This window comes from Babylonia areolata, chromosome 20 (genome assembly GCF_041734735.1).
Source record: "Babylonia areolata isolate BAREFJ2019XMU chromosome 20, ASM4173473v1, whole genome shotgun sequence".
NCBI classification, from domain to species: Eukaryota; Metazoa; Mollusca; class Gastropoda; order Neogastropoda; family Buccinidae; genus Babylonia; species Babylonia areolata.
The window spans coordinates 27,460,421-27,485,502 of NC_134895.1; the positions used below are offsets into that span (position 1 = coordinate 27,460,421).

A 25,082-nucleotide genomic window follows, 5' to 3' on the forward strand; every position below is an offset into this window, starting at 1 on the left:
CCGAGAGGAGGTATGCAGTTTGGGTTGTCTTTAAATTTCTTACCAAAAGGGTTGTTGAATACAGCGTCGTAAGCAGGGTTTGTAGGTTCATAAAACAATTTCAAATAGTAGTTTAGGGTCAGCTTCAGTCTGCGGTTGGAGAGAGGCGGTTCCCCCGCCTCTGCGTACAGGCTGTGCACAGGGGTGGTGCGGAAAGCACCTAAGCTGAGACGGAGCCCTTGGTGGTGTACAGGGTCCAACAGTTTCAGGAAAGACGGTCTGGCCGAGCCGTATACTACACTTCCGTAATCTAGTTTTGACCGGACCAGGGCTCTGTAGAGGTGCAAGAGAGTTCTCTTATCAGCACCCCAGTCCGTGTGTACCACAACTCGAATGATGTTCAGGGCTTTTTGGCAAGATATTTTCAGCTGTTTAATATGGCTGAGGAAGTTCAGCTTCTGATCAAAGACGACCCCCAAAAATCTGGCTTCCTTGACCGCCGGGATGGTGGATTTTCCCAGACGGATTTCAGGGTCTGGATAGAACTGGCGAAAATTATGAAAATGGATGCATTCAGTTTTGGAGGACGAAAATGTGAAGCCATTCTCCTCTGCCCAACACTGGATTTTGTTGACGCAGAGCTGAAGCCGTCGCTGGATGCTGGCATATGTGCTGCCAGTTGCATGTAAGGCAAAATCGTCCACGAACAGCGAGCTGTCTGATCCCTTCTGAACGGATTGAACGATGTCATTAATTGTGATGCTGAAAAGAGCCGGCGACAGGATGCTCCCTTGCGGGACACTCAGCTCCTGCTCGTGAATGTCGGACAGGGTGGTGCCGACTCTCACCTGGAATTGTCTGTCTTGTAAAAAATTGTGGATGAACTGAGGCAGGTGTCCTCGGAGGCCGAGCTTGTGCAAGTCCGAGAGAATTCCAAATTTCCACGTGGTATCGTAAGCTTTCTCCAAGTCAAAAAATATGGCCACCACATGTTGTTTGTTTACAAAGAAAGGCATTTCTTACAGTGGTTTCCAGATGAACCAGATGGTCAACGGTAGAGCGATGCTTGCGGAAACCGCACTGTTCTTTCACCAGAAGGCCGTCGGTCTCTAGTTTCCACATCAGTCTACCGTTGACCATCTTCTCCATCAGTTTGCAGATGCAGCTGGTCAGTGCTATTGGGCGGTAGTTGGAGGGGTCCGAGGGGTCTTTTCCCGGTTTTGGCAGCGGGATTATGAGGGCTTTCCGCCAGGAGGGTGGAAAAAAGCCTGTGACCCAGATGTGGTTATAAACTTTAAGCAGGGTGTCCAGACAGGTTTGGGGAAGATGCTTTAAGAGTTTATAATGGACAGGAGTCCGTACAGGTCTGAAGGGCAGATTTAAGTTCATTCATTGTGAAAGGAAGGTTGTAATTCTCTGTGTTGTCGGAAGAGAAGTTACAGGGTGTTTTTTCTGACAGGTTTTTGGTTTTAAGAAATCGAGCAGATTTGTTAGCAGATCTCGAGTTCTGTTCAATTGTGGAGGCAAGCAAATTGGCAACTGCTTTCTTCTCTGTGACCAGAGCGTCTAAAAGTTTAAGATGATGAAAGGTTGGGCATACGTTTTTGCCCTTAATTCTTTTTAAAACCCTCCACACTTTCTTCTTGGGTGTGTTGGAGGTTAAGGAAGAGCAAAAATCTCTCCATGACTTTCTCTGGCTCTTTTTAAAAACATATCTGGCTTTCGCCCTCAGCTGTTGATAGGTTCGAACGCTATCAGTCTCCGGTCTCCGAAAGACGCGTCGCTGCGCTCTCTTCTGAGACTTACGGGCCTCCCGACATTCCGCGTTGAACCAGGGCGTTCTTGGCACCTGAGGCTTGGAGGTAGACGATGGGACTGCTGCTTTGGCGCAATCTAAAACGATCCGAGTCAGAGTGTCAGCAGGGTCCTTGCTTTTCAATACTGTTTCTTCCTGCAGCTCCGCTCTTATCTTCCTGGTAAAAAAACTCCAGTCTGCTTTGTCATAGTTCAGGCGGTCAGGCAGAGAGTCACCTTCTCCATCTGTGGGGCGGAGGACGACAGGAAAGTGGTCACTCCCGTGCAGATCGTCGTGCACTTTCCACTCGTAGTCCAGGACCAACGATGGATCGCAGACCGACAGATCTAAACACGAGAGCTTTCCAGAGGACAGATGAAGGTAAGTGGGAGACTTGTCGTTAAGACAGCACAAGTCCATGTCGGAAAGAAGGTTTTCCAAGAGAAGACCTCGGGCTGATGTCATCTCACTTCCCCAGAGCGGGGAGTGTCCATTGAAGTCACCCAACAGTAAAAACGGACGTGGGAGCTGGTCGACCAGGTTCATGAGGTCCTGCCTCAGAACACGGACGGAAGGAGGAAGGTAGAGAGAGCAGACAGTGATGGTTTTCTCGAGTGTGACTGCCACCGCCTGTAAAGGGGTGCTTAAAAGAACTGTACTGTATAAAAGGGACTTGCGAATAAAAAGAGCGACACCTCCCATCAATCCCTCTTGCTTCGGTTGAGCGGGTTTAAAAACGGAGTTAAAACCAGAGAGAGATAAAACCTTGCCATCTCTTTGCAGAGTCTCCTGCAGCGCCAGCACTGAAGGTTTCAAAGCACGACAAAGCAGCTGGAGTTCCTGGAAATTGGCGTAGAACCCCCGGATGTTCCAGTGGATCACTGCCATTAAGAAGGTTAAAAAAAATAAAGCAGCAGCCTATTCCATCGCTACCCCCTGCTCCTCTGCTTGCTGTGGCTCAAGGTCGGCCAAGATGGAGTATCTATTTTTTGAACTGGATTTTTCTGATTCCGACCAAGTCGGAATATCCATGACCTCGGCTCTTCCCGATCCCGCCGAGGCCGCAACCCTCCCCTCCTTGAGTTTAGGAGGTACGGGGGGTTTCTGGCCACTTCTGCCAGCCCGAGGGCCAGGGAGACGAGAGGCGGGGCGAGGGGTGCCGGAGGGTGGTGGGGGGCAGGGGGCGGGAGGCGGACAACGTGCCTCCGCCCGAGGCTTTTCTCTCCTGCCCAGCAGCCCTTGAGGACTGCCGCACAGGATGGGAAGGGGTGGACACGGCGCCTCCACCCAAGGCCAACGGTTCTAACGAGGTAGGAACGTCATCCGTCTGCGTCCCTGTGGACGTCGTCTGGACCGCGACGTCCACCGTCCTGGGTCTGACGACAGAGGCATACGACACCTTAGGCGACGCGGCCTCCACCTGTTTCCTTGCCTCAAAGAACGATATCTTCTTTTCTGTCTTTACCTTCTGGATTTGTTTTTCTTTTTTCCAGGCGGGGCAGTCTTTCGATGAGGACGGGTGGCCACCTCCGCAGTTCGCACAACGGGCTGGACTGACGCAATCACCCTGGTGCGCCGCCTTCGAACAGGTGCCACACGCCTCTTCCTCCTTGCATCGGTCTCTCACGTGTCCAAATTTCTGGCATTTGAAACATCTTAGAGGGGATGGCACGTACAGGCTTACACTCACCATCAGGTATCCGACTCGAATGTCCTTGGGGACATCCGGGCAGCAGAAGGTGAGGAAGAAAGTGTTGGTCGGGACTCTGTCCGACCCCTTCCTCACCGTCACCCTGTACACGTCCGTCACTCCCTGAGAGGACAGCTCGCTCTTGATTTCAGCTTCAGACACACCTTTCAACTCTGGGCATCTGATAACCCCCTTTGAGCAGTTGAGACCTTTGTGAGGGGAAACCTTCACCACCCTATCCACAAAAGTGGTCGCCTTGAGAAGAAGCTGTGTCTGCCTTTTGGACTCTGTCTGCACTAAAAACGCTCCGCTCCTCAGCCTCTTGATGGATTTCAGCGATCCTGCCAGACACTGAAAGCCCTTCTGGATAGCGAAGGGGCTGAGAGCCGACAAGGGCTTGTCGTCATCAGCGCCCTCCATCACAAGCCACGATGGCCAAAATCCAGAGGTCTCAACGACCTCCGAATCTGAGTCTGAGTCGTCTGTTCCTTGTCGTCGTCTTTTTCCAAATTTAGGGGGGTGTAATTGTTTGGAATTCATGTTGAAAAAATTGTAAATTCATCCCTCCCTTACCCACCCACCATGGGGTCCAACTTAGGGGCCAGGGTCAAGGGAACACCAGCTTGACCCCTTCCAGGTTTCGGGAGGGATATACGACCAACAGCCTAGCTCCAACGTGTTCCCCCCCAATCATGCCCAGCTCCCGGGGACAGAGAACCGAGCACTACGGGGTTACCTTCGGTAGCCTCTAAACTGCCAGTCTTGACCCAGCCCCACGAAGGGGTAGCCGATTGACACACACGGGCCAATGTGTGCCGCCTGTCTTAGGAGAGGTCCGAGCCAAAGGGATGTGTTGAGAGCAGCGTGCTCTCTCAATCCCCAGGATCTCATTCCCCTCCATCACAGGTCGCGCCGCATGGCAAACACGGCGGGCCTGAAGAAGGCCGCAGAGAAAAAAGAATGTGGAAAAGAAGGCTTGATGGGGAGCTGAGGACAGAAAAGAGGCGGTAAAAAGAAGAATAGAGAATAGCGAAAAGGACAGTGGGTCACGTTTAGTTTGGGCCTCACTCACGACCTGTTCGGCATGGGAAGCCCTATCAGGGGCATCAGTACAAAAACCACCACTTATTCAGCCCTAACAGCTACGATGGCTATGTAGGCTGTCAATTAAGACCTGGGACCAGAGCAGCAAAACCCCAAGAAGCACTGATGCCCCCACCGACATAGCTCGCTCGATCACTGGCCACTAAGCCTCCCGACCACGACAAGGTAGTGACCCTCCCGGGAGAGGGTCAAGAGAACACCAGCCTGACCCCCTCCAGGTTTCGGGAGGCATCGTGCGTGAAAACAGTCAGAACCGTATTCTCCTCCCTTTAATGAAGGCAGCCTTTTTCTTCTTCTTCTGCATTCGTGGGCTCCCACGTTCACTCGTATGTACACGAGTGGGCTTTTATGTCTATGACCGTTTTTACCCCGCCGTGTAGGCAGCCATACTCCGTTTTCAGGGGTGTGCATGCTGGGTATGTTCTTGTTTCCATAACCAACCGATTACAGGATCTTTAACATGCGTATTTGATCTTCTGTTTGCGTATACACACGAAGGGGGTTCAGGCACTAGCAAGTCTGCACATATGTTGACCTGGGAGATCGTAAAAATCCCCACCCATTACCCACCAGGCGCTGTTACCGAGATTCGAACCCGGGACACTCAGATTGAAAGTCCAGCCCTTTAATCATTCGGCTATTGCGCCCGTCAAGGCAGCCTTCACTATACCTTTATCAAACAGTTAGCATCTGCTATCGTGTATGTTTTGTCAGTAAATAGATGATTACATTATTTTCTTTCATGTTGAAACCCTTCTCAGGGACTATGTTCTTCAAGAACCCAGAAGTTCTGAAATCTGAATGTGAGGAAGAAGCACACAGGGCATGGTGACTGGCTCCATCTGTATATGTCTGGCAGTTCCATCACAAGCGCCGCAAGTGACGCCAGGAGGGTTCATGCGGACATCATGTGACACAGGGGACTGTTTAACTGTGTATATCAAGGTAGGACTCTCTCTCTCTCTCTCTCTCTCTTTCTGTATGTATGTATGGATGCATATATATATATATATATATATATATATATATATATATATATATGTGTGTGTGTGTGTGTGTGTGTACACACACACACACACACAGAGAAAGAGAGAGAGAGAGAGAGAGAGCAGTTACCTCCTCTGCTGTTCCGAGGGTCATAGTCGAGAACGACTATCATACATATATGTACACACACACACACACACACACACACACACATGATATTTTGCATAATAAACATGTTTTCTGATAACTTGTGCCAAAGAAGAAGATAAAAAGGAAGGGGAGGGGAGGGGGGAGGGTATGTGTGTGTGTGTGTGTGTGTGTAAAATAACAATAACCTTGGTTGCACCTTTTAAACTTTGAAATTGATCACCGCGGAGGAGTTAGGGGAAGGGAGTTTGACGGAGGGGGGAGGGGTGGTTTTATCATTATTATTATTAATAGTAATAATTATTAGTAGTATTGGTAGTTTTTATTATTATTATTCTTATCATTATCATCACCATCATTTTTTCTTCTTCTTCTTATTATTATTATTAACTCCTCGTGTTCATTTTAAGAAAGATTGAGACAGTCTCCTCAATTGTTATTGCCTTTATGATGATGATGATGATGATTCTTGTCATTACCGTTACCGTCTGTGTAGGCACCGCCCCCAGAGGTTCAAAACGGGGTATTGACAGGGTACATGCTGGAGGTGCATCACCCTCTCTCCAGTCTCTTACAGCAAGCTGCCAAATACAGCCAAAGATCATCCCCCATTGTTAAACAGTTTCCCCCACATGCCCATTCTCTCAGTGTGCGTCTGCTCAGCTCTGCAGCTGCCCGTGCATGCGTGAGCGCGGGTACATCCAAAGGCTTCTCACACACGCGTGCGTGCTTGGAAGTGCCCCGAAGGTTGGACTCAGAAGGTTAGAACTTAAACAAAATATATATATTGTTGCATGTTCGGCGCATTTGCATGTGTGTGTGTGTGTGTGTGTGTGTGTGTGTGTGTGCATGTGTGTGTGTGTGAGCAAAAGAAATATATGTAAATATTAAACGTATTTTTCTCAGTGTATTGCAATCTAGGCATACTAAATGTTAAATTTGAATATTCTATGTCTTTACGATTTTCTCCTGATTCGAAGTATTCCATGAATGTTTGATTCTTTCATTTCTTTGCGTGTAGAGCACAGCGTCAAACTGACAACAAACAGGTTATAGCAATGATGATGGTGGCGATATGAGAGAGAGAGAGAGAGAGAGAGAGGGTCCTACCTTGATATACACAGTTAAACAGTCCCCTGTGTCACATGATGTCCGCATGAACCCTCCTGGCGTCACTTGCGGCGCTTGTGATGGAACTGCCAGACATATACAGATGGAGCCAGTTACCATGCCCTGTGTGCTTCTTCCTCACATTCAGATTTCAGAACTTCTGGGTTCTTGAAGAAGAGAGAGAGAGAGAGAGAGAAACGAAACCAAACCAAACCAAACCAAACCAAACGAAATGAATTTTTATTTCACGATGGTAATGGAGTAAGCACAGCTGCTTTTTTACATCCAGCCCTCAGGGGCAAAAAAGAAAGAAAAGCGAAAAAAAAAGACAAAAAAGGACAAAGCAGTAGCAAAACACACACACACACACACACACACACACACACACACACACAAAATTACAAAATAAAGCTCATAAATGAAAGCATGTACATAACCTATCTAAGTACGATACAACATCATTGAAAAGATCAAATCATTATAAAATAAGATGATTATTTAAAAAATAAAGAAGATGATGATGATAACAAGGAGAAAGAGAAACAGAGTGACAGACACTGATAGTTGGACATGGGAAGTGAATTCATAGCAAATATCATATTCTATATATATGTATATATATATACATACACACACACACACACACACACACACATATATATATATATATATATATATATATATATATATATATATATATATATATATGAAATATGAATGATATTGAAACATGATCAGTACATTTTAGGATAAAGAGGTGTCAAACTAAAAGATTCTTCAGGTATATATGTAAGTTAGATTTGAATTTTTGGAAATTTGATTCAGTTTAAAAAATTTTTGGGATATGATTCCATAACCAACCCCCTGAATATGCAAGGCTTCATTTACATAAAATAGTTGTTGTCAATGGAAGGTTTATCTCATGTGAATGTCGACAATCGTTAAGAGTTAACTAGTTTATCAGATAGGATGGAGCATTGCTATGAAAGATTATGTGCATGAAGAGTCCTTTATTGCATAACAGTTTAACCTTGAGTGAAAGGATACCTATTTGTAATCAGTTTCTGTTGGTGTTGAATATTTGTGAATGGTTAGTTTTACGGCTCTTTTATGGATACTAATCAATGGTTTCAGTAAATTATTGCTTGCTGAATCCCAAAGAGTGGAAGCGTAGTCAATACTGGATTTAATGTATGAATAAAAGAATAATTTGTTAGCTTGTATGGTAAGGAAATGTTTCATTTTTTTCAACTGAAGCAATGGTTTTTATTAAATTTTCTGTGTGTTTTGACCAAAATAGGTTATTGTCGATTGTTATTCCTAGAACCTTGTGATTAGCAACTTCTACTTTTACGTCAGAAATGTAAAGGATAGGTAAATTTTCAGTTAGTTTTTGACGTTTTTGCCTAGTGGTTATCATCATAAATTTTGTTTTATTAGGATGAAGAGCCATATGGTTAAGCTCAGTCCATGTAACAATAAGGTTAATGTTTTCTTGCATGGTAAGATAAACCTGGCGAGCATTAGTATTACTTGTATCTAAAGTTGTGTTGTTAGCAAACATTTCGCAGTGTGTTTTTAAGAAAAAAGGTAGATCATTTATGTATAAGGAAAATAAGGGAGGGCCAAAGACTGAACCCTGTGGGACACCAAAATTATTGGGAAGAAGAACAGAGGTTTGTGTATTGAAAGATGCTGCTTATTGCCTGTTTGAAAGAAAGGATGAACTCAATAATAAGGCATTGTGTGATAATCTGTAGTGTGATAGTTTCTTAAGGAGGAGGTCATGATTAATAACATCGAAAGCTTTAGCGAAATCTACAAAAAGAACACCGGTTAGTTGTTTAGTGTTTATTTTGGAATACCATTTATCAATCAAACTTGTAAGAGCTGTGTGACAAGAGTGATTTTTTTCTGAATCCTGACTGGTTTGAGTGTATAAGATCGTTTTTTTTTAAATTGGAAAGAATGCACTGATTAATGAGTTGTTCCAGTGGCTTTGAAAGTACCACCAGAATTGAAATAGGTCTATAATTAGATGGATCAGCATTGATTCCTGATTTGTATAAAGGTATGATTTTTGCTTCTTTAAGAGCACTTGGGAAACAGTTTTTGTCAAGACAGAGGTTGTAAATGTAAGTGAGAGTTTCAATTATTACCAGTGCTGACAGTCTTAGAATTTTTCCGTCATTTCCATCGGTTCCATGGGTCGCTGTCTGTTTCAGCTGTCTAAGAGCTGTGAAAATGCTGGGAATATCTATAGCACTAATGTCTAGTTCTGAGTGAATACATGTATTTTTTTCCTGGCAGTATTTCTGCAACTCTTCTCGGTTATTATCTGTTGATTCATCATTCTGGATAATTTGATTTGCTGCTGTAGAAAAGTGAAAGTTCAACGTATTAGCAGAAATATTGATAGTTGCATTTACAACAGAGTTATTATTTTTATTTGTTAGTTTATGAATGGATTTCCGTACAGTTTTACCGTCTTTCTTTTTACTGATTAGATCATGAAAAAAATTCTTTTTCCCAGCTCGTATGAGAGAAGTCACTTTTTTTTTGTTTTTTGTTTTTTTAATTCTTCACGGGAGCCATTTTTCAACAAATAATCTCTTTGATATATTTCATTCTGCATTTCTTTTGTCAGTTAAGGCGATTTTATCTTGTGCTTAACTCTTTCAATTTGGAGAGGGGCATGCTTATTATAGATACTATAAAAATGTTATACCGTACTACTAAGGCCTGACTATGGTCTGTATACTGGTAAACGTCATTCAATGATGAATTCAAGAGATCAGAGAGAAAGTTTTCACTGTCAAATTTTGAAAGGTTTCTAAAAACAACAGTTTTGTTTAATTTCGGTATCTTAACTCCTTTTTTGACCAAGTAAAACAAACTGGAAAATGGTCACTACAACCAAAAACAGGAACATTAGTCTCTATGATACTTACTGTATTTGTTACATAAATATGATCAATTAGTGTGTTTAGGAATGATTATTTACTTTAAATAGATCAACATTAAAATCTTCTAACAATATGATGTCATTGGATTCGTCATAAGCTTTTTCCATGATCAAAGAAAATCGGTCCACCCAGTCAATACGTTCAGCTGGGTTTCTATATAGAAAACACCCAAGTATTGGTTTATTATATTTAAACTGAATTTCATCCAAACTGTTTCTATACCTTGTGGTTCTAGGAACTGAATTCTTCTATATCTAACAAATTGGCTAGAAAATGAGATTCAGAAAATCCAAATAAATAAAAGTTGTTCACTGAGTTCTCTAACATAGATGGTATTTCAGTTATTTTGTTAATTACATGGTTTATATTTAAATGACCTACTCTAAGTCCTTCACCTTTTAGCCAAGGACTACATTCTTCTGACATATTGAAACAATATAGGGAGTTATAATGTATTTGACAACACTGAACAACAACAACAAAAACAATAACAAAATCAAAATCGAACATATGAATTAATTCAGTAAGCCCAAGCGGCAGGACAATGCCACACTTCAGTAAACAACAGCAGAAAGACTGGGGCAATCAAAAATGCAACATATACAAATGAAATCGAAATCGAAACTTTTTTTTATTGATGGAAAAGGAATAGGCACTTATCGGCCTGTTTTCATCCTACGCTCGTAAAGAAAACGTATAAACTAATCTAGGAAATACAAGAAGACTGAAAAAAGGAGGAAAAAAACCCAAAAGAACCCCGCATCGCATGGCAACAACAAGAACAAATAAATGGCATAGAAAATACACAATTGCCTACAAAATAACATTGTATGCTTATGCGTGAAGGAGAGAGGGAAGGAAGAAGGTAAGGGAGGAAGAGATACGAAGAAGGAGAGAGAGGAAAACTGTTGAGAGAGAGAGAGGGAGAGAGAGGAGGGAGGGAAGGAGGAAGGGAGGAAAGGAGATAGACACATAGACAAGGATATTGAGAATACATCATTTGTTTATCAGACTCAGTAATTTCAAGGATTCGTAAAACTTAGCTCTGACATTACATGTTTATGATATAGTCTTTTGAAGACACTGAGACTGGAGTTTATATTAACTTATTAAGTGTAGATGAAATAGAATTCCATAAATATCTACCAGAGTATGTGAGACTTGTTTTATAAAGATCAATTCTTGGCCGAGGCAAGGTTATTTTATGTGTGTGGCGGTGACTATTTACTGGAAAATTACTTATGAGAGAGGGTGGGGCATAACCTGATAATATTTTGAACATAAATATGGCTTTATTATATTTAAGTTTAATTTTCAATGGCAATATATCAAGTTCTGTGTAATCAGAAACATATAAAGAGGACGATTTTAGAATAACTAATTTAAGAGCACGCCTATGAAGACTTAGGAGTGGTTTTAGGATGTTATCACTCGCTGAATCCCAGACAGTTGAAGCATAGTTTATATAAGATTCAATGTAGGCGTGAACAAATATTTTTCGAGTATGTAAATTTAAAAAAATGTTTTATTTCAGAAAGTTGATATACTTTTTTTGAAAATAGTTTTACATAAAATTGATATGTGATCAGACCAGGTCAAGTTGTTATCATTAATTAACCCAAGAACCTTGTGACTGTCGACTTCTTCAATGATTTTGCCATTTATAAAAATGGAGGAGGAATTAGATGCAAGAGTTTGACGCTTCTGTCTGGTTGTAATCAACATGTTTTTGGTTTTCTGTGGATGCAAACTCATGTGGTTTAGTTCAGACCAATCAGTTAACTGATTAATACTTACCTGCAATGTTCTGGAAACTTCGGAGAGTTTAGAACTGTCAACGTGTAAAGTCGTATCGTCAGCAAACAGGAGAGAGACTGACAGACAGACAGACAAACTGACAGACAAAGACAGGGAGCGTTCTTTCTTTTCTCCAGTCCGCATAAAGAGTGTAGGAGTGTCATCTGTATCACCCTCATTGTCGTTCCTATCAGCACTAGTGGTTGTTTTCTTCACATCATCGTCTATAATCAGCATCGTCGTCGCCATTGATGACACTAACGGCTGAAAAGTAGCAGATGCAAAGGCTGTTCCCACACTGCCCTTCCACCATTTCGACCATCCCCATATCGTCATATCATTCACCAAGACATCGTCATCATCAACATCAACATCATCATCGTCGTCATCGTTGTGACTATCATTGTCGTTGCCGTCGTCATCGTCGCAATCTTTCTCGCCCCACTCCTCATTTCTTATCTGTAGGAATGGATTAGACTCATTAAATCATGATGAAAATCCAAAAGGATCTGTGAAAAGTTGTCCTGGTCATTCTGGGTATTGTGATTATTATCATGTTCATCATCTTCTTCATGATGGCGGTGATGGCCGTCGTTATCATCATTGTCATCATGATGATCATCATCATCGTCATCACCACCACCACCATAACCTTCATCATTAGCATCACAACTATAGCCAGTACCAAACAGCACAACTACACCACCACACCATCACTTTTACCATTGTCGTCATCGTCATCATCATCATCATTACCATCTTCAAAACCATCATCACCACTGCTACTACTACTACTACTATTGCTGCTGAGGCTGCTACCATCATCATCACGTCATCATTATCGTCCTCATCTATTAACACTGTGGATGGCCCACTGCAGTGCCCCCAGCCCCACGAGCAGTGACGGTGGACTACGTGGCTAGTGAGCACAGCTACACGGCACAGTGGACAGGCAGCAGCGGACACCTGGGCTATACGGTGTTCTACTGCTGGAGCCGTGTCTTGGACTCCTCCTTGCTCAACTGCACGGTCAGTTTTGCTTCAGTCGGTATGCGGGAAGGAGAGAGAGGCACACACAACCCCGCCCCCCCCACCCCACCCCCCTAGCCCCCACATCGCCCGTGCGCACGCGCGCGAACGCACACACACAACACACACACACACACACACACACATCGTACGTTCGATTTTGATTTTGTTATCTAATACATCATAACTCCCTAAATTGTTTCAAACTGTTAGAAGAATGTAGTCCTTGGCTAAAAGGTGGAGGACTTAGAGTAGGTCATTTAAATATTAACCATGTAATTAACAAAATAACTGAAATACCACCCATATTAGAGAACTCAGGGAAGACTTTCATTTATTTGGATTTTCTGAATCCCATTTGTCTGGCCATATAACTGATAGCGATATATCAATTCCAGGATACTATATCATTCGCAAGGATCCAACACAAAGTAGAGAAACCGGAATCATTTCGTATATTCACCAGTCTGTTAGATTTAGAAGAATTCATTTCCTAGAACAGCAAGGTATAGAAACAGTTTGGATAGAAATTCAGTTTAAATATAATAAACCAATACTTGTGTGTTTTCTATATAGAAACCCATCTGAACGTATTGACTGGATAGACCAATTTTCTTTAACGATGGAAAAAGCTTATGGCGAATCCAATAATATCATATTGTTAGGAGATTTTAATATTGATCTATTTAAAGTAAATAACCGTTGGAAACAAACATTTGAATCCTTCAGTCTCACTCAGTTAATAAAATCACCCACACGAGTCACTGATTTCTCCAACACACTAATTGATCATATTTATGTAACTAATGCAGTAAGTATCATAGAGACTAATGTTCCTGTTTTTGGTTGTAGCGACCATTTTCCAATTTGTTTTACTTGGTTTAAAAAAGTAGTTAGGATACCCAAATTAAACCACAAAACTCTTGTTTTCAGAAACTTTTCAAAATTTGACAGTGAAAGCTTTCTCTCTGATCTTTTGAATTCACCATTGAATGACGTTTACCAGTATACAGATCATAGTCAGGCCTTAGTAGTATGGTATAACATTTTTATAATATCTAAATAAGCATGCCCCTCTTCAAATTAAAAGAGTCAAGCATAAGATAACCCCCCCTTGGCTAACAAAAGAAATACAGAATGAAATATATCAAAGAGATTGTTTGTTGAAAAATGGCTCTCGTGAAGATTTAAAAAAACAAAGAAACAAAGTGACTTCTCTCATACGAGCTGAGAAAAAGATTTTTTTTTCATGATCTAATCAATAAAAAGAAAGACAGCAAAACTATATGGAAAGCCATTCATAGACTAACAAATAAAGATAATGATTCTGTTGTAAATATTTCTGCTAATACGTTGAACTTTCACTTTTCTACAGTAGCAAATCAAATTATCCAGAATGATAGATCAACAGATAATAACCTAGAAGACTTGCAGAAATACTGCCAGGAAAAAAACTTAGACTGTCAGCACCAGTAATTACAGAAACTCTCACTTACATTTACAACATCTGTCTTGACAAAAACTGTTTTCCTAGCGCTCTTAAAGAAGCAAAAATCATACCTTTATGCAAATCAGGAAACAATGCTGATCCATCTAATTATAGACCCATTTCTATTCTGTGGGTTCTCTAAAAGCCACTAGAACAACACATTAATAAGTGCCTTCTCTCCCATTTAAACAAATACGATCTTATACACTCAAATCAGTCATGATTCAGAAAAAAATCACTCTTGTCACACAGCTCTTGCAAGTTTGATAGATAAATGGTATTCTAATACAAACACTAAACGACTTACTGGCGTTCTTTTTGTAGATTTCGCTAAAGCTTTCGATGTTATCTTAAGAAACTATCACACTACAGACTATCGCACAATGTCTTATTTCATCCTTTCTTTCAAACAGGCAACAAGTAGTATCTTTTAATTCACAAACCTCTATTCTTCTTCCCAATAAGTTTGGTGTTCCACAGGGTTCAGTCCTTGGCCCTCTCTTATTTTCCTTGTACATGAATGATCTACCTTTTTTCTTAAAAACACTGCGAAATGTTTGCTAACGACACAACTTTAGATACAAGTAATACTAATGCTCACCAGGTTTATCTTACCATGCAAAAAAACAACAACAAAAAACAAAAACAAACCCTTCTTGTTAAATGGACTAAACTTAATTATATGGCTCTTCATCCTAATAAAACTAAATTTATGATGATAACCAGTAGGCAAAAACGTCAAAAACTAACTAAAATTTACCTATCCTTTACATTTCTGACGTAAAAGTTGAAGAAGTTGCAAATCACAAGGTTCTAGGAATAACAATTGACAATAACCTATCTTGGTCAAAACACGTAGAAAGCCTAACCAAAACCATTGCTTCGAAGTTATACCAGTTGAAAAAATCCAAAATTTCCTTACCATGCATGCCAAAATATTATTCTTTTATTCATACATTTAATCCAGTATTGATTACACTTCCACTCTTTGGGATTCAGCAAGCAATAACTTACTAAAACCATTGATTAGTATCCATAAAAGAGCCGTAAAACTAATCATTGACAAATCTTCAACACTGACAGAAACTGATTACAAACAAACAGGCATCCTTCCACTCAAGGCCAAACTGTTATACAACAAAGGACTCTTCATGCACAAAATCCTTCATAACAATGCTCCATCCTATCTGACAAATATGTTTACTTTTAGTGATTATCGACATTCACATAGGATAAACCTTCCATTTACAACGATTATCTTATGTAAATCAAGCCTTGCATATTCAGGGGGTTGGTTATGGAATCATATCCCAGAAAATTTAAAAACTGAATCAATTTTCCAAAAAATCAAATCTGACTTACATACATACCTGATGAATCTTTCAGATTTGACACCTCTATATCCTAAAATGTACTGATTATGTTTCAATATCATTCATATTTCATATATTTATACAATATGATAATTGCCATGAATTCACTTCCCATGGTCCAACTATCGGTGTCTGTCACTCTGTCTCTCCTTCTCCCTGTTATCATCATCATCATCATCATCAGCGTCATCATCATCATCATCATCATCTTCTTCTTCTCTTTTCCCCCCCTCTCTAATAATCATCCCATTTTATAATGATTTGATCTTTTCAACGATAATATGTGTCGTTGCGTCGTACTTAGGTTGTGTACATGCGCTTTATTTTCATGTGTAGTTGTGTGTGTGTATGTGTGTGTCTGTGTCTGTGTTTTGCCATTGATTTGTTTTCTTTTTTTGCTTTTCTTTCTTTTTTGCCCTTGAGGGCTGGATGTAAAAAAGCAGCTATGCTTACTCCACTACCCTCGTGAAATAAAAATACGTTTCGTTTACAACCTCACATGTTGGCCACGAAGACGTTGTCTCCTGTTTAAAATGAAGTGGCTAAGACCCAAGCAGATTTATGTTTTTTTAAAAAGGTGAAGCATTCCCAAAGTCAATAAAAACTTCGTATAATTTACGATCATGATAGATCTGTTTTTGTACAAAGGCTAAAAGCTTTTTTTTTTTTTTTTTAATTTTTTTTTAATACCCTTTAAAACCGTTTCGCACTAACCTTTTTGTACTAACTGCCTAACCATTCATGTTAACTGTAATGAATAACAACACTAAATAGTTAGCTGCTTATTTTGCTAAAAGAAATATGTCTGTGAGTAGTTGGATCATAGGCCTCACCTTTTACAATTGGTGACAGGTCCAGCCATCAGGGAAAATATAACACAACAATACACACCTTGACGTAATAGTGTTTTGAGTTTTCAAACTGACAGGTTAAGCAATAGTAGTTCACCATACCTTCAGGACCAGGAGCTTTTGTATCTTCTTATTTCAGTTTTCTAAGCAGTCTAAATACAAGCAAGACCTCTTCCATACATATTGGACGCTCCATCGCTCACAGCGTATTGGAAATAATCGCACGAGTGATAGTCATCTGTTATCTTGTTTAACGAATGTTTAAAGGGCTGAAACCAGTCAATGCTATTTTCCATTGTTTCATTTTACGTGACATATCATGAACATTATTCCATAATTATCTTTTTGATAGAACAGTTCCCCTTTCCTTCCCAACAGCTTTTCAACATCTATATAATCATTTTCTATATTCATACAGGGCAGAGGGGGAAAGATTGATGAGAAGGTGGAGGAATAAGTAAATGAACAAAACAGAACGAGCAGGCGAACAGTTTAGGGGAAAGCACTTCAAGATTTGTAAAAGCGCATCGCAAAATTTGTCGATAAGTGTGTTGTTCCAACTTGGTTCATCGGAGCGGTGAGGCAGGTCGATGTGGATGTTACTGCTCAAGAGCCAGGGGCAGGTCCTTAGAAAATCAAATATGAAAGACGCACAGGTCTCTCGTAACTGTAAACATTTACACAAATACAGTGACAACACACGCACAATGTTTTTGTAATTGGATGCAATCGATAGACTCTGTCAAAATTAACATGGCTCTCCATAATATTTCTTTGCTACAAATTTAACAATGAAATTACCCAAAACCGCACAGTTAACGGACCGAACGTCATCCTAAACATTGGAGATAAGATTACAACATTTATGTATGTTTGAAGCGTGTGAATAGAATAGAATATAAAATAGATTTTATCGTCATGAAACCGTAAGGTTTATAAGAACAAGTGCAATGGTAAATGAATGAATAAATAAAAAAACACACAATTAATCAGTCAGTTAATGCAGTAAATTGCAGCAGCATTCATAATTTTTTTTTTCCTAATCTCATTTGTATATATTCATCATCTGTTAGCATCGCCTGACTGGGAATATTTCCTGTGTTAATCGAATTTTGAGTATCTTTTAAAAATTGTTGCCTTAAGGTTTTATATTTAATACAATGATCAAGAAGATGGATTTCGTCTTCCAGGATGTTACACTTGTTGCACAATCTGTCTTCTTGTGGAATATTTAAATATCTACCTTTCTCAATCTTTAGGTCATGCGCGCTTATTCTGAGTTTCGTTAAAGCTTGTCTGTGTTTTGTATCTGATATATTTAAAAGATAGGTTTCAGTTTTGTACTCTGCTACAATCGTATTGTAAAATTTTAGCTTTAATGTTTTTTTCTCTTTTATCTTTCCTGTATTTGATATATTCATTTTCTAATTTTTTATATACGACGTATTTCAGTCTATGTACGCTGAATGTGAATTGGTTTTTCCAGATGTGATCAAGGCCTATAATTTCGAGTATCTTTCTAACAAATATCAACCATGTGAAGTTGTATTTTCTTGTTGGTACATGGACTTATATATTTTGTTGATGAGGGAAGTTTCTGTTAATTGAATTATGTGAATCCAGTATGTAATAATTTGGCATATTATCTTTAAACTTATTGGGAATCTGCCCAGTTCACCTAACACAGGAAGCACCATAGCTTTTTTGTGTATTCTAAGTATTTGTGTGAGTGTGTGTGTGTGAGAGTGTGTGTGTGTGTGTGTGTGTGTGTATTTGACACGAATAGTTCACTGAAATATAAAAAACCAAAACATTCCAACACAAGTATCTGCGAGACATAAAAGTGTGGGAACATAAAACATATGTCGGTTTTCAACAAAACACAATCATAAAGAAATCAATTGATATGATTTCATGAATCAGTACCCAATAGAAAAAGAGTCATTAACTGTATGCCTGTACAATAAATCAACAAACCAGTACTAGTTCATGATCACAACTCAGTAAACTTAGTTGTCCATTGAGGAGAGGTTTGCTATTTGTGTCATAGTATGGAACTTTCGAGTCATTGTGTCTTTGTGAAAAAAAACCAAACTCTGTCGAATATATTTTTCTGCCCAAACAAGGACAATTAAAACATAATGAAACCCAGTCAGAGTTAATGTCACGTGGGATACTTTGCGGGGGTTCAGCATTATCAAACAGAGAAATGTGAGATCACTTTGTTTTTTCATGACGTGTATGTGTTAAACAGTGTTTCACTGATGTGTCCATTTCAGAGTGAAGCGCAGTGGGAGACAGTTGCGCCCAACATGACATCACACATTGTGAAGAGTCGAAACATTGCCCCACCCACCTTCGATATGGTCAATGTTCCCTTCTTGTATTTCGGGGTGGCAAGCACCTCGGACAACGTCAGCGCTGGCATCGTCATTAGCCACTGCACTTACAATGTAGAACATGGACGAGGTGTGTGTGTCTGTGTGTGTGTGTGTGTGGTGTGTGTGTTCAGCCCCCAACACACTCCAGACCTGGTCCCAAAGCGCTCCATTTTGTGTAGAGGTGAACTGGTATCTTTTTCCACTACAACAGTAATTCAGGGACAATAACAGGGTAACTGAACACGAGTTGGATGTACCTGGTGCCAGCCAAAATGACTCTACGGGGAGTCATTTTGGGGCAGTAACACTGGCTCCTTTAGAGCCATTTCGGGACATGGGATGTAGTCATGCTAGCTATATCCTAAATTGATCCCCTTGAGATTTGTCTTGGTTAAAAAAAAAGAAAAGGTGCATTGTGTGAACTGGAAAAAATTGCCAGTTGGGGCCCTTTCGGTTTTGGTCTGTGGTTCATTGTCTTTCACTGGTACGATACTACAAATGTGTTACCGGGAAACCATACCCATTTTCTTATTTTGTACAGTCGGATTTTCATCATAAATAAATTGTTTGAGAACATTGCCCAACAGTGTAATGGGTGCATTAGGGAGACTTCATGAAACACAGACATTTTAGCGACCAGTATGTTTGGGGGGATTTCTTTTAAAGGGCATGGGTTATTGTTAAAAGCAATATCCACAGTGCTTAATTTGATACTGATAAGAAAACCGAGAAGAGCCTTAATTCCTTTTGCTGTCTTTTAAAACCAAATAATCCACATCTCACAAAATGTATCTAATTTTCACTGAGAAACTCTAACCTAAAAAAAAAAAAAAATCTTACAAACCAAAGCCAAATTAGATTGGTATACAAGATTAAAGAAAGATATTTCTACGCTTCAAAAGGCGGGAAAACTAAGGAAAGAATGCTTACAGAGACCCATTAATAAGTTCCAAACAAACGCCAGACGATGCAAGTTGGGTCCCCGATACCTCAGAGATATACAATAAGTGGTCAAAGGGAGTTAATCTGACCCTTCCAGTAAGTCCAGTGCATTCTCCACTGTCGAAAAAACGGACCAAGTTGATTGCCTTTGGAACAAAATGAAAGATCAACCCCTATATCCATCTCTGGCTGTGACATACCATTCTCCCAGTCTTCAAAAACATTGGCATGTACTTAAATGAAACACCGTCCATGGATGAACATGTCAATCATTTTAAAAGTTACAATATCGGCCGCACTCTTTTCAATCAGTTACGTAGATAAGGCAAAAGTCGTCCCTTCCTCTCCGCTGCTGTTGCAAACAAACTTAATGTCTCATTCTGTCCATGTTAGACTACAGCAACTCTCTCCTAGCTGGTCTCCCTTACAATAAACTAAATAAACGTCAACGCATTCATCATCATGCAGCCCGGCTCGTGCTCAGTAAGCTCATGAGAGTGTAACATCAGTGCTCAGAACACTTACTGGCTTCCTGTTTAGGCTTGGATTCAGTGCAAAATTGCTTGTCACTGCCTCCAATGTCTCTTTCACAACAATATGCCACCATATATGTCAGATCCTCTCCATCTTTACCATCCTTGTACGACATTACACTCTTTTGACTCCTCTCTGCTGACAGTTCATCAGTTCTCCCTCGAAACCATTAGTAAAGAATCTTTTTCTGTCTTTGGTCCCACTATCCCAAACTCCCTCTGTAGTTTAGACAAACTCCGTGTTTCTTAACTTTTAAAATTAATCTGAAAACGTACCTTTTTAAACTTTACATCTTCTGATGTGCTCTTTTTCTGGGTTTGTTGTCGAGGGTTTGTGTGGAGGGAGGTGACCGTGTGATTGGTTTTTAAGAATTGTGATTTCTGACACTGTCCATCGTTTGGGCAGTGTAATGTATGTTTTTTTTGTGTTTTTAAAAATAGTTTATAAGGTACTTTTTGTTTTGATTTGGTTTGCTGTGCTGATTGGTGTGCTGCTGAGGTATTGTTTGGGGACGGGGTGAGACTGATTTTAAGTATTTTAATTTTGATGTCCGTTAATTCGGCATTGTGATGTATGTTATTGGTTTTAAGTACTGGGGTTGATTTTTAGTATTTTGATGTCGTTTAAAGTATTGTGATATGTATGAAATATGCATTATCCAGGTCTTGTAATGTATGATATGTATAGTGTGATGAGTGTGATGTCAGTTTTGTACACATATTTTGGGTGTGTTTGAATACTTTAGTGTTGGGTTGTGTGTATGTGCAGGGTTGTGAATGTCAGATTTTTCATATTTGTGTTTAAATGCATGTCTCATCGTGTTTTTTTTTTTACATTTGACAGCGCAATTGAGCATATTTTACATGCATTATTATTATTATTATTATTATTATCGTCATTATTGGTATTATCAGTATTATTATTATACGACTTTGTGGGCTTCGTTGACTAAAGATATGTTTCATACTGTCGCTGTCAGTTAGTTGGTTATTATCCATAGTCATTTGTTACAATCGAGGTTGGTCAGTTACGGCCTATCGAATTATTCACGTTCGTTTATTACCGGGTTGAAGCTGGTAGTTAGTTAATATAAATATTCATCCATGTTCATTAGTTAAAGTTGATGTGCAGTAGTCATTAGTTAATTCATGTGTTAGATAGTTCTCTAATTATTCATGTTCTTTAGTTACAGGAGTTTGGTTATTCAGAGTTACTTATCTATTTAGCCACGTTCATTAGTTCATTAGTTGAGTTTGATTATTTAGAGTGTGTTCATTTTCTCATTGTTTACGTTCCTTAGTTATGGTTGAGTTAGATAATTTTGAGTTTATTGTTTATTCAATTCAACCTATTATGGTCTGTCAGTTATATAATTATTTATGTCCCGTTGTTGCAGCTGAGGCGCCGAATTTTGCATTCCAGGAAATCAAAGAAAGGGGGGTAACTGTAATTGGGAACGGGAAATGTAGTGTCCCTTTCCTGAACTCTCATCCCCTTTATTACGAGATGTTCTACATTGAAATCATTGGAAATCGCCACCAGCGAAAATGCACAGAAGGTATAATGTTTCGCCACCTTATTCTTATGATCTATCATTTAATTGTGATATTGTTAGTTTGGTTATAGATTTCCATTAGCAGGGTAATGTAATGTTAATGTCAAAATGCACAGAAGGTGCAATGTTGCTACCTTACTATTGTTATCTATTAATATTTTAAAATTTTTAGTTTGGTTACCGATTTATAGCATGATAGTGCATGAAACATGTCCTGCAAGCCAGATAAAAACAAAACGTGGAATATCCACCACTTGAAACACGGAACAAACATAAACACTGGCATGCACACACACACACACACACACACACACACTCTCTCTCTCTCTCTCTCTCTCTCTCTCTCTCTCTCTCTCTCTCTCTCTCTCTCTCTCTCTCTCTTTCACATACACTCTTTCACACACATGCACAGAAAGACAAACATACAGACAGACACACGCATACACATACAAACGTGCACACAAAAGCACACACGTACATGCGCGTAGGTATACACCCACGCACACGCATACGCACAAACTGCTGCTCCCTGTCTCTGTCTCCCCAAAATCTCCTTTTTATCTGCTCCCCCTACCCTAAACACACATATACGGCTAAACATGCGCCTATTTCTTAACCACATTCCCCTCATTCCTTTCTCTCAACCCTCCACCACCCCTTCCCTTCTTTTCAACTAATACAACTTACAATGGACAGGACTTTTACTAGTAACTCTGACACAGAGATCGTTCAGTTTATGTCATGCCCATCAGTGCCGAGTGACTGCACTCTGTTCCATCAGGTAACAAGACAGTTGTGTCTGTGAAAGACAGTTCCGGGACTTTCGAGCACGACCTCTCCGCTCTCAACCCAGGTGGCATATACAATGTGTGTATGCGCACCGTGTCCACTTACAGTGGCCGAGGAAGTGATGTCAGCCTACCAGAAACTGTGGCTCTGAGACAAGAAGTGAACGAGGCTGAAGAAGGTTAGTAAAAGTTATGCATTTTCTGGTCATGACTATGTAGTTTGATGTTTACAAATCGATTCAGTTGCAACTTAAGTAACCGGAGTCAGAATACTCATGATATCTTGTACAATTTTCACCAGAATTTTGTTGTTGTTGTTGTTGTTTTTTGTTTTTTTGCAACCGATCTGTTAATTTCATCCTAATTTACGGAGTGTTGATTCTCTTTTCATGTGTATGCGGGCACTGTTTATTGTTGAAACTGAAATGAATCTGATGTTCATGACTTGGGATGAAATATGTTGTACGCACTGTGTGATCAAAAAGAGATAAAATGAGCTTGATTAAAAACAGTGGATGCAAAATGTATTTGGCAAGTCGCCGAATAAACATATGATGAAATATTACATCATGCGACAATTAGTAATTCTTTCCTATTTATTTTCATTTCCTTTTTTTTTCATCATTTATGTATCTTTTTTCCCATTTGTCCAGCAGTATCCCGTTTTAAGAAAACAGGGTGAAGTTTATTTTCCGTTTGCTCATGGTAAAAGGAAGGGTGATGGCTGGATGCCACCAGTTTCTGTACAAAATTGCAAAACGTGTTGTTCTTGTAAAAGGCTTCAAGTTTTTATTCATTCGAATGTTTTCGTGTGCAAGTAGTGTCAACTACAGCACCCCCAACCTGACCCCTTCCCTCCCCTGTCCCTTCATCTCCCTGCCCACTTCGTTCCAAAGTTCATCATTTGAGGTCATAATCGCACTGTTCCAAACCCCTGCTCTCCTCCCCCCACTCCGCCACCCCTCCCCCGTCTGTTACTTTTGTTTAACCAAATGGGAAATTTATGGTTTATAATCAAGTTGCACAGTATGTTGTGGGAAGGAATAAAACATGTCAGCACAGCTGAAGTTTTAGTTGTCCCTTGAAAGAAATGGAATCTGGCACAGACTGATGTGAGGTGTAAGGAAATCTTTGATGGGCTGTGTGTTGCAGAAGTGTTGGTTGAAGTGCTTTATCAAAGGTTGTGTGCTGCTAGTAGGTGCAGCTCATGCTTAGTCTAGGGTGGAGTGCAAGGCAGGAAATATGTGCCTCTCAGTTCACTGTTTAGATGGCTTTTTGCTGCGTATGCTTATGTAAAAAGCTGTTGCAGGGGGATATGGGATCAACTAATGATGCACTCACTCACTCTCTCCTCACATCAATAGCAGGGCCACATGGAGTGGTTTTTATAGAGTGTTTACTTTTACAATATACATGGGAAATCAGCACACACACTAGCAAAAGCAACACACACTAAGGCAGCACACACTGCCTACTTCAAGTACTTCCTACAAGCAGCACACAGTAAAAAAAAAAAAGTTCACCCTACACCTAAAGCAGCACCTACAAGCAGCACACCTGGAACACAAACACACAACCAAAACCCAGGTCAGGTAAAATCTCAAAATATCCTGACATCACTGACATGAAAGGCCCATACCCTCAGCACCTTTCATCACATGTCCACCAGTATGCACTCCTCTCACACATAGATCTATGTGAGGAAATACAAGCTTCATCAAGCTTACCTGCCACCAGCAGTGACATACCAATTACCATACTGTGTACAAAACATATCACTGACCAATACAACCCTGTGTTCCAACTCATGTTACCCATCATTCAGCTAAACTGTGTGTTACCATTACCAAACAAATTTCTTTGCCTTCACAAAGTGTTCCACTGTGACACAAGTACATGTGTGGAAATCATTACTTCCAACATACCTCTGGTAAACAGCAATACGCAACCATATAGCACTGACCCTCCGTGCTGTCATTGTTAACCAACTCATTAATCTCATTAAAATGTGCTTTCCCACTTTGTCTGAACAAAGTAAACCACTGACACAAAGCACAACTCCTACACGTTACCACAACTACCAACAAATCAAACATGTGTTCCACAACACTTGCTGTTACCCCCATGTGCACACACACACACATGAAAAACCCTCAACACACACTGACAGTGTGTTAGCCCATATATCTGTTCAGTTCACACTGAACCAACACCACCTACTATATACAAAACAAGTAAGTAATGCATCAAAAATACAGAACAAGATATCTGTAACCAAATAGAAGGGGGAGGGGGGGGGGACTCAAAAGATTTAGGCCAATACTTCCCTCAGTGGGTAGCTTTCACACATTAACCCCTTTTCTTTCCACAAGCCACAAGATCAACTTAAACTGGCTGTCCACTGACATAAAACAGTTTCCCAACACAACTAAGTTATCAACATAACATAAAACCATTACAAGTCATGTACTCACAGCCCAACAGGGATTTCCTTGCTCCTCACATCACTGATCAGTCAGTCACCCTGTGTCAGTCAGTTCTTCTGGGAGACAGCTAAGAACTGGC

At 40.2% G+C, this 25,082-nt stretch overlaps 1 protein-coding gene across 4 annotated transcripts in view; it reads left to right on the plus strand.

The window, feature by feature from the left end:
* Nucleotides 1-25,082, plus strand: part of LOC143295363 (uncharacterized) — a 99,858-nt gene that overhangs the window by 46,661 nt on the left and 28,115 nt on the right. For all 4 annotated transcript variants that reach the window (XR_013057007.1, XM_076607022.1, XM_076607021.1 and 1 more), the window contains 6 exons: nt 5,428-5,513; nt 6,199-6,463; nt 12,456-12,604; nt 18,597-18,786; nt 21,571-21,732; nt 22,511-22,696. Coding sequence is in view for 3 of the 4 variants with exons in the window: in XM_076607022.1 (XP_076463137.1) it covers nt 5,428-5,513; nt 6,199-6,463; nt 12,456-12,604; nt 18,597-18,786; nt 21,571-21,732; nt 22,511-22,696 (1,038 nt within the window). In the remaining variant the exon portion in view is untranslated. The remainder of the gene's footprint in view (nt 1-5,427; nt 5,514-6,198; nt 6,464-12,455; nt 12,605-18,596; nt 18,787-21,570; nt 21,733-22,510; nt 22,697-25,082) is intronic.